The 10,021-nt window shown below is 55.6% G+C and overlaps 2 protein-coding genes across 2 annotated transcripts in view; both read left to right on the top strand.

Annotated features, from left to right (window-relative positions):
* Nucleotides 1-1,406, top strand: part of PTSG_11551 (uncharacterized protein) — a 7,317-nt gene extending 5,911 nt beyond the window's left edge. The window contains exons 17-19 of the mRNA XM_004998640.1: nucleotides 213-331; nucleotides 551-621; nucleotides 844-1,406. Coding sequence (XP_004998697.1) covers nucleotides 213-331; nucleotides 551-621; nucleotides 844-1,069 — 416 coding nt within the window. The 3' untranslated portion in view covers nucleotides 1,070-1,406. The remainder of the gene's footprint in view (nucleotides 1-212; nucleotides 332-550; nucleotides 622-843) is intronic.
* Nucleotides 1,407-1,586: 180 nt separating this feature from the next.
* PTSG_00142 (TKL/DICTY4 protein kinase) overlaps nucleotides 1,587-10,021 on the top strand; it is an 8,753-nt gene continuing 318 nt past the window's right edge. Inside the window, exons 1-16 of the mRNA XM_004998639.1 lie at nucleotides 1,587-1,665; nucleotides 1,844-2,023; nucleotides 2,250-2,489; nucleotides 2,709-2,893; nucleotides 3,066-3,156; nucleotides 3,335-3,492; nucleotides 3,751-3,870; nucleotides 4,150-4,872; nucleotides 5,172-5,323; nucleotides 5,600-5,789; nucleotides 6,013-6,123; nucleotides 6,325-6,456; nucleotides 6,713-7,021; nucleotides 7,439-7,637; nucleotides 7,867-8,075; nucleotides 8,328-10,021. The exon at nucleotides 8,328-10,021 is cut by the window's right edge and continues 318 nt beyond it. Coding sequence (XP_004998696.1) covers nucleotides 1,861-2,023; nucleotides 2,250-2,489; nucleotides 2,709-2,893; nucleotides 3,066-3,156; nucleotides 3,335-3,492; nucleotides 3,751-3,870; nucleotides 4,150-4,872; nucleotides 5,172-5,323; nucleotides 5,600-5,789; nucleotides 6,013-6,123; nucleotides 6,325-6,456; nucleotides 6,713-7,021; nucleotides 7,439-7,637; nucleotides 7,867-8,075; nucleotides 8,328-9,704 — 4,359 coding nt within the window. The 5' untranslated portion in view covers nucleotides 1,587-1,665; nucleotides 1,844-1,860 and the 3' untranslated portion in view covers nucleotides 9,705-10,021. The remainder of the gene's footprint in view (nucleotides 1,666-1,843; nucleotides 2,024-2,249; nucleotides 2,490-2,708; nucleotides 2,894-3,065; nucleotides 3,157-3,334; nucleotides 3,493-3,750; nucleotides 3,871-4,149; nucleotides 4,873-5,171; nucleotides 5,324-5,599; nucleotides 5,790-6,012; nucleotides 6,124-6,324; nucleotides 6,457-6,712; nucleotides 7,022-7,438; nucleotides 7,638-7,866; nucleotides 8,076-8,327) is intronic.

Below are 10,021 nucleotides of genomic sequence, written 5' to 3'. Positions count from 1 at the left end.
TGTGTGTGTGTGTGTGTGTGTGTGTGTGTGTGTGTGTGTGTGTGTGTGTGTGTGTGTGTGTGTGTGTGTGTGTGTGTGTGTGTGTGTGCCCATGTGGGGCACGGTATCAACAGCTGCTTCACAAACAACCCCTCCCCCTCCCCCCCCCGACACACATGCCGTTCGCCCACTTCTCCTCACCACTGTTCTTCTTCTATTCGCTTTACACACAGATATGTACCATGCCAAGCCACCCGGTGCCAACGTCCTGAAGTCGTTCGCGGACTGGTGCTCCTTTTCTCCCTGGGTCATGTTCCTCATGGCGCAGTGCTGCGTCCACTTGACCTGGGTGGTACGTTCCCACGTAGTCCATCGTGATCGTGTGCTGTTGAGTTGCGGGCCTGACGTGCGTTTGTTTCCCCTTCGCCCTTGCCTCACACAACAACAACAACAACAACAACAACAACAACAACAACAACAACAACAAAAACAAAAACAAAAACAACAACAACAACAACAACAACAACAACAACAACAACAAAAACAAATATAACACGACACGCCACAACAGGCATTGCTGCTGGGGATGCAGCTCAAGCAGGTTGCCATCACAGGCCTCACGACAAACGAGGAAATCAACATGTACGTGTGACATGCATTTTGCTGGGTTCGCTTCCGTGTCCCCCCCCCCCAACCGGAACCTCGCTGCCACCGTTCCCTTCCGTTTTCACTTCTTCCTTCTCCAAAACAACAGCAGCCTCTCTTGCTTGCTTGATGTTGAGTTGTGCATCCTTTCCTCTCCCTCGCACACACACACACACACACGCACTCGCACACACTCTCATTCTCGGTCCTCTGAATCAGGTGGAAGTACGATTACCTGCAGGGCTATCGCCGCAGCCCTTGGCATCGTGGCGCCATTGGCAACCTTGTGGAGCTGTACACGCACTCCACGGATTGGACATCCGTGTTTGAGACCCCGGCGCAGCTGCACCACCGCGCAACGTCCCTGGCGCGCGTCAGCGCCAGCGACAATGCACCAAGCGAGCGCGCATCCCTGCTTCCACCCTCTACCCCGTCCTCGAAGTGATGCTACCACGTCACACCACAACCCTCCGCAACACAACCCTCCACAACACACCACAACACGCACACTCCACAACACAACACACCACCACATTGCCTGTGACTGTGAAATACATATTAGGCTGTGCTCATTTGCAGGCTTCTATTGTAGGCCTTTTGTGTTTGTGCGCTTCTTGCTTGTTTGTTTTGTGCGCCCACTTGCATGCGTGCGCTTTGTTCTTTGTTCGTTTGCTGGATTTGCTGACGCCCTACCACCCGATGACATCATCCTTTTGAGCGATTCAACTTTTAAACTTTGACGACGCAAGCACGTTGCGTACTTGCGTTCTGTTCCTGACACACAAGCGAGCTTGCGTTGCATGTCTTGCATCAGCAGTCTTTGCGTGGAATTTTCTCGAAGTGTTGTCAAAACGATGGGGGGAAAAATTGTCACACCAAGGCTTTGGGTAAACCCCGCGTTCGCCTTGCTTCTTTCGCTTTGCTTGTTGTGTGATGTGATGCACGCGCACACGTGTGTGTGCGTGTGCACTTTTTTCATTTCCCTTGTCGACAGCGTGTTCAGGAACAATCCACGCTTGGGCACCTCGACCCGTTTGACAGGTGTGCTTTGCTTGACAGCACTCGTTTCCTTGGTCATGCATGGATACGATCTCAGTGTTGATCTGTCCGATTGATCGCATCAGAAGATGTCTCACACACACGCACACTCACGCGCACACGCATGCACACACACACATACACACTGTTTCGTTGCCCGATCGCTCGCACGATGCTGCAGGCAACAACAACGCAACGATGGCGCCCCGAGCTTCTTGGGCTGCCATCCTGTTCTCCTTGATGGTCGTAGTGGCCTGCTTCGGCGGTCACGTGGCTGCTGAGATCACGAGAACAATCCGGCTCGATGACAACACAACAGCGACGCACTCCACCTATCGCATTGCTGCTCTCAGCGATCGCGGTGAGTTGTTTTGCATGTGGGCGTGAAACTTGCGCGATGTGTGTGTGTGTGCGTGTGTGTTGAGAATACATGCGATCCCACCCTCAGGTGATGTGTTGTGACGCGTGCCACTTGTGATGGCGCGAAATTGCCAACGCTGTTGCGAACACAGCTCATCACACACACATACATACTTACGCACATACACATTCACTCACTCACTCACTCGCTCACACACTGCCCTTAGGCTTTGACTACTTCAACCGCACGATGGCGCCAACCTTTGACGAATATCTCAACAACGTTGTGTCAAAGAAGTTTGATGGCCTGGTTGAGTTTGTAACATACCCAGCGCGATTCCGCGATCTCCTGGATGAGGGTAAGGAAGACAAGTTTGACTTCGCCTTCACCAACCCGGCCATCTTCACGTGCGCCGAGGCCGAGCTGGCCATGTCGTCCCTCGTCACCCTTCGTCGCAACGAGCTGGGTCAGTGGGGCAGCGAAGCGCTGGAAGTACACACAACAACAGATGAGACTGTACATGTGCACACTGCCAGTCGGCGTGCAACTAGCCAGAAGTGGCCCTTGTCTGCCTTTCCAATCACTGCTATGGATAGCAAACACCTCACGACCACATGTTTCACGCTTCATCATTTTGAATCCGCCTCCCCACCTTGACTCACCGTCATTCATGTGCGATCGACAGGCGAGCAGCTGAGCCAGTTTGGTGCGGTCATCTTCACACGGGCCGATCGCGATGATATCAACGGCCCAATCGACATTGCTGGCAAGACTGTCGCCGCCGTATCCTTCATTACCTTTGGTGGCTTCCAAGCACAGTGGGGTCTCTTGCGTGATGAAGGCTTGGATTTTCTCGTTGATACGAAGCAGGTGCGGGCGGGCTTGTGTGTGTATGTGTGTGTGCGTGTGGTATTGGGAGCTGGAAGAAGGGGAGGCCTGTGATGCGGTGCTGTAGTGTCGCGTCACGCGTGCGAGTGGCTGAGACAATCGTGCTCACCCTGGTGTTTTCTCGTTGCATCTCCACCTGGCCAACCCAACACAGATCAAGTTCACGGACGATGAAAACTCGGTGGTCAATGAAGTGATGGAAGGCAAGAGTGATGTTGGGTTTGTCACCAGCGGCGTCCTCGAAAGTAGGTTCTGGTTTTATGGCTGTGCGACTCTGTGTGTGTTGCTGTGGTGCTCAGCGAGGAGCATGACTTCGGTACACAGGCACACACATTCGGGCTTGACTCCTTGTTCAATGTAAACACCCTCCCCATCTCACACACAAACACACACACACACAACCATCACCGGTGTGTACTGCAGTGCAAGTGTTCAACGGCACCCTGGATTTGAAGCAGGTGAAGATTATCCACGCACAGAGCGTCATTACGACGGATGGAGACGTCTTTCCATTCATCACTTCGACCGAAGTGCTGTCTCCGGAGTGGGCCTTGGCGGCCATGCCACGCGTCAACTGGCAGGTACAGCACGAGCTTGATCCGCAGAAGCACCATACGCACACACACACACACACACACGCACACACGTTCTCTCTCTCTCTCTCTTTTATGCGTGTGCATACAACCAGCATGTAATTTAGTCAGTGACCACACCCCCAGGTGACATGACATGACATTGCTGTGTGGGGTGGCTGCATTGTTGAATATCCTGACGCCACCACCTGCATCACGTCCACCACCATGACCACAACTATCACCACCTCCACCACTACAACGCAGGTGCAAGCAGCTGTTGTCGATGCCCTCATCGCCATCCAGCCCGACTCAAAGTACGCACTGCTTGGAAACTACGTTGGTTGGCAACCGCCTCTCTCTTACACCGTCACGCGCGCCCTTCAGGTACGCCATCACCTGCAGCACAACAGGCAACTGCCTGCGTCTTTGCTTCGCTGCTTCTCTTCTCCTCCTGGGCAATGCATCCCAACTGCTTCGTCGCACTCGTGCACACACTGTGGTTGTTGTTGCATTCTCACTCCATCGGGTGCACCACCATTATTGTCCAATCTGCCTGCTGACACGCACACACTGTGGTGGTTGCATTCTGGCACCATCCATTGTCTCATGCGCTCACACACATGCAAACAAACTCACACGCAAACAACCGCACATATGCAACAGGTGTCGCTTGGCGTGTTGTTTGATGACGGTCTCGGCTCCTTCTCGTGTGTGCGCACCAAGTCCATCATCGATGCTGTGGTGTGCCCGTTTGGATTTGTCAAGAAGTCTGTAGAAGAGGTCGCCAATGGCTGCGAGATGGCTGGCATCATTTGTGAGGACGGCTACGACTGCCTGTGCCAGCCATGCGAGCCCGCGTGCCCCTCCAACGCCCGCCTCCTGAGCACTGGCAGCTGTCAGTGCGAGTCTGGCTACATTGACTTTGGCGGCGCGTGCGCGCCCATCATCGCCCTCGTCATTACCATCCTCATCCCGCTGGCGGCGTTCATTGTCATCATCGTCGTCGTCGCCATGCGCTACCAGCAGAACAAGGTGGATCTGTTGTGGCACATTGCGCCCCACGAGCTCAAGTTTGAGGACCCCGTGGAGGTGCTTGGCATCGGCTCTTACGGTGTCGTTGTCAAGGCAGAGTACCGCGGCACTGCCGTCGCTGTGAAGCGCGTCGGACCACCGGAGAAGCACAAGGGTGGGCGCCACGCGTCCCGTGCAACCCGCGACAAGCAAGGCGTGCTCAGCCCAGCTGTGCTTGCCGGTGTTCGCAGCATGGCCGGGTCCACTGGCTCCACCAAGCACTCTGGGACCGGCAGCAAGCGTGGACGCTCGAAGCGATCTGCGCTCCAGTCTGCGCGCACGAAGGAGAAGCGGGCCATGGACTACATCCTGGAGGTCGGTGGAGCCAAGCGTGATTGCTGTCTTGCTGTGAAACACAGTGTCTGTAGCATTCTGTTGTTCTCCCGCACGTGTGTCTCATGCGCGCACGTGTGGTCAACCCGTGCATGTGATGGGCGTGTGGTCAACCCGTGCATGTGATGGGTGTGTGGTGAGCAAACAGCAGCGTAACATGCCACCGTTGTGCACACCATACTACCTCATCACCACCCCGCTCTTCCCACGCTTTCTTTGCGTCTCACCAACCAACCACATCATGCTCCTCTTGTTTGCTTGACCCGCAATCCCAACCATAGGTCTTTGACGAGGCAGCAGAGCAAGGCCAGGCTGCTGGCACAAAGTCGCACTCGATTGCCAACTCTGCCATGGCGAGCGGTTCTCGCTCACGGAACCTTGTCAGCCGGCTTCTGCACAAGTCCAGCAAGCGCGCCACCCTTGCACGCATGAGGTACAGAGTGTATCGCTTGTGTGTTGGGGGAGTAGGAGGACACAAGATCGGTTGGGTGTGGCTGGGACGAGTTGTGTTGTTGTTGTTGTTGTGGTGGTGGTGGTGTGTGTGCGTGTGTGGATATGGATATGGATATGGATATGGAACGCGCAAACATATGATCGTACATGAGGGAAATGGGAAGCGGAATGATGAAGGGGAGCGTTTCTTGTGTCAGTGCTCTGCTGCTGAACGGTCGAGGCTCACCTGACCGTGGGATAATTGGTACATCAACAGGGCTGACTTTATCACGGAGATGCGCACGCTGTCCAAGCTACGCCATCCGTGTGTGACGACGGTCATGGGTGCTGTGATGATCAACGGATGCGAGCCGATGATGATTATGGAGTACATGGATCTCGGAAGCCTCTACTCTATCCTGCACAACGAAACCATGGAACTCGACGGAGAGACACGTTACTACCTCGTAAGATGACGCCTAACGTGGGCAGCAATGGAATGCGTGGCGTTTGATGGGCTCATGACAGCTGTGTGCAATCTTCGCGTTGATGGTGGAAGTTGTGGCCATCGTTTGGGCCGCTGTGATCAACCAACCTTTATCCTCCTTTCCATCCAATGAGCTGCTATCTCACTGCTGTTTTGTCTGGGGCTGCGACATTGCTGTCTGCTCGCTTTGGTTGTTTGCACAGACGATTGACGTGGTGTCTGGCTGCCGCTTCCTTCATTCGAGCAACCCACCACTCATCCATGGTGATCTCAAGTCTCTCAACGTCCTCGTCGACTCCAAGTTCCGCGCCAAGGTGATTTGCAGACTTTAGGGCTGCGATGCGGGGCTTGTTTTGCAAGACTGTTACACCACTGCGTGTTTGCGAGTATGACTGTCGTCAAGCCGACGACCACTGTGCCTTGCACTGGTGTTACATTGCACGCACGACCTCAATGCCCCCTTTGCTTCTGCGCTGCTGTGATGTGAATATTGTTCTGTATTTTATGTGTGTTAGGTTGCTGACTTTGGCCTGAGCGAGTCTGGTAATGGAAAGGCATGCGGCACCCCCTACTGGATGGCGCCCGAGGTGCTTCGCGGCGAACCAACCACCGTCGCCTCTGATGTTTACTCCTTTGCCATCATTCTGGTGCGTACCCATGCGTGGCAATACCAATGCCCTTGCTTTGGGTATTTTGTGTGTGTTTGTGTTTGTGTGTGTGTGTGTGTGTGCTTGCGCTTATGTGTTACGTGAAGAAGGTTGCGCGCGTACATGAACGTTGTTGTTGTGGTGTTCACTCTGCATTGCGTGCAATACGCGTGTTCAATCCACTTGATGGTGTGCAGTTCATGTCACTTCGGTACTTCATGCTTACATCAACACATGTGGTGTTGTGGTGTTTCAGAACGAGGTCTTCAGCCGCAAGGACCCGTACCCTGTAGATGCTGACCTTGAGAACACGTTGAAGGAGGTTATCAAGCGCAAGCGCCGTCCACTCGTGCCGCCCAACTGTCCCGAGAACATTGCACAGCTCATGCGGGAGGCGTGGCACCCCGACCCGGACCGCCGGCCCTCATTTGACGAGCTGGCGCGCCGATTTGGCCACATTGATCCTTCCAACTGCCGCATGGACGATGGACGAAAGAAGGGCAAGGACTCGAACAAGGTGCTGGAGGACGTCTTCCCGCCACACATCGCAAAGGCCCTTCGCGAGGTGAGCTGGGCTGTCCGTCTGGGCGCGCGTGTATGTACGTGTGTGTGTGTATGGGTGTGTTTTGTGCGTGTGTACGTGTATGCGTGTGTGTGCGTGCATGTGTGTAAGGGTGTGTTTTGTGTGTGTGTGTGTGCGTGTGTACGTGTATGCGTGTGTGTGTGTGTGTTTGTGTGTGTTTTTGTGTGTGTGTGTGTGTGTGTGCGTGCGTGTGTACGTGTATGCGTGTATGTGCGTGTGAATGTAATTGTGTGCTGCACCCTTGCACCGGATGCACTTCTCCTCCACATATCCTCAGTTTGCAACCTGCGCCATTGTGCCCCGCCCGCCTTTCCTCATCCATCCATCCATCCATCCAACCAACCCTAAATCCTGCTCTCTGCTCCTCCCCTTCTCCTTTGCACCGCATCGCACCACCAGGGCAAGAAGATTGAGCCCGAGCACCACGACTGCGTGACCATCTTCTTCTCGGACATTGTTGGGTTCACCAACATCAGCGGCACGCTTGCGCCAGAGAAGGTCATGAACATGCTTGACCGCCTCTACACCAAACTCGACGCCCTCGCCGACGAGATGGAGCTCTTCAAGGTCGAGACCATCGGCGACGCCTACATGGCAGGTGCGGTCACAAGGTGGTGTGGGGGCGGTGCTTGTGTGTGTGTGTGTGTGTGTGTGTGTGTGTGTTGTGTGTGTGCTTGTGTGTGCATGTGCCTGTGTGCTCATGTGTGTGCATGTGTGTGCATGTGCTGAATCTCGTCGTCATGACATGCAATTCCTTTCTCTTCCTCACCATCATCACACGTCCCCCCCCCCCTTGTCACCCTCCCCCATCCCATTCACACCATCAGTGACCAACCTGTTGAAGGAACAGAAGGACCACGCTGCGCGCATCGGCCGCTTTGCCGTCGCCGCCATCAAGGCCGCCAACACCACGCTCATCAACGAGGATGAGCCAGACCTTGGCTGCGTCAACATCCGCGTTGGCTTCCACGCCGGCCCTGTCGTCGCAAACGTCGTTGGCACGAAGAACCCACGATACTGCCTCTTCGGCGACACGGTGAGCATTGGGTGCTGATTTGCTTGTGTGTGTATGTGTGTGTGTGGGAGTGTGTGTGCGTGTGCGTGTGCGTGTGTGTGTCTGTGTGTCTGTGTGTGCTTGTCTGTGTGTGTGTGTGTGTCTGCCACTGTTGTATCACGCCTTCTTTGCCTGTTCTCTCCCCATCCCTTCTCCCCACCCTCTCATCACGCATCCTCACGCCAACCCTCGTCAACCAACACATCCTCCACTCCCGTACCACCACTACCCCAGGTCAACACGGCATCGCGGATGGAGAGCAACAGCGAGAAGAACCGCATCCACATGTCTGAGGCCGCGGCGGAGCTGGTGTCGCAGCAGGCGCCAGATATGCTGCTGGAGCCGCGCAAGGCCATGCACATCAAGGGCAAGGGCAAGATGCAGACGTACTTCTTGATCGCAGACGACATTGACCACGCCAGCAGCAGCGACACGGCAGGTCTGATGGAGGCCAAGCGTAAGAAGGATCGAAAGGCCAACGCTGAGGACGATACGGAGACGGACAGCAACGACGACGAAGATGACGACGACGACAAAGCCGCCAATGATGACAACAGCACCGACACGAAGGCCACCACCAACCCGCCTGCAGAGGAGGCGGACAAGCGCGCCGCGGACGGTCGTGAACAGGACGTGCAGTCACAGCGCACACAGCAGGTGCGGGAGGTGATGCGTAACGGCAACATCCACCGCACCATCACGGAGACGATGCTCATGCCGGAGCCGTCTCCGGAGGACGCACCGTCACGCCGGCGGTCATTGACGGGCAGCAACGGCAGCGCCATGGGGGATCGCCACGTCTCCATCAACAACGTGCTTGAGGTGATGTACGCCGAGAGTGTGCAGTCTGACGACGTCGACTTTGGGGCTGACCGCATCAAGGAGGTGGGGGACGCCGTTCGCGCTGCTGATGCTGCCACCTCCGCCGCTAACAACAGCAAGCAGGAAGCCACCGGCTCTCCAAGTGCAGCCGTGTCCACGCTGGTTGATGCGCTTGCACAAGGCAACGTCAGCCCATACGAGAGCGACGAGGATGACGAGGACGACTATGACGGCGAGGACAGCTCTGACATTGCAGAGGAGCTGCCGGGCGCAATGCCGCGCATGCTGCGCCAAGACTCGCTGTCTCGACGCATCGCCAGCAACATGGAAAGCCCCATCTTCAACGACGGCAGTAACAGCAACAGCAACAGCGGCAGTGGCAGTGGCAGTGGTAGCGGTAATGATGAGCTTGACGGGTTCACACACACGCCAGACATTGCCCACTCGCCAAGCGAGGAAGGCGATACGATTTCCTCGAAGCGCGTGCTTACCGACGCTCACGAGCTCCGTCGCCGCGTTTCCGACGGCAGCGGCAGGAAGAACACGCACCAGCAGGTCAGCGTGCAGCCCGCCACACCGCCCAAGCACAAGAAGGCGCTGAAGAGCACACGTCGCAAGTCCACACCCCGGTCATCTGCTCCCTCGTCCCCAACGCGTTCTGCCACAAAGGCAAGTGGTACGCGTCGTTCGCGCAGCGCTGGTGCACGCAAGCAGCCGCAGGTACCACCTGTCCGCGAGATGGAGCTGATCACGGATGCCGATGACAAGCAGAACGAGGTGCTCATTTGAACCCACATCGTGCTGTCTGGGCATCACGGCAGCTGGTGGTTGCACTCCCCCTTGTGAATGTGTGCATGTGTACATGTGGCGTGGAAAGATGCATACACATGTATGCACATGCTTGTACACCACGCCATGCACACGCGCGCTGCTGATCGCCCATCACATCTCCCCTATTGTTGACACTTCCCGTCCATCGTGCAATTGATTTGAGTGTTTGATTGTGCGAGGTGTTGCTATTCAAACACCATGTCTCCTCCATGTTCCGTGTTGTACAGTGAAGACAGCGTTGAATGTTGCTTTATTCTCTTGCGTTGTTGTGTTGT

This window comes from Salpingoeca rosetta (assembly GCF_000188695.1).
Source record: "Salpingoeca rosetta unplaced genomic scaffold supercont1.1, whole genome shotgun sequence".
NCBI classification, from domain to species: Eukaryota; class Choanoflagellata; order Craspedida; family Salpingoecidae; genus Salpingoeca; species Salpingoeca rosetta.
This window is presented reverse-complemented; position numbering and strand designations above follow the sequence as displayed.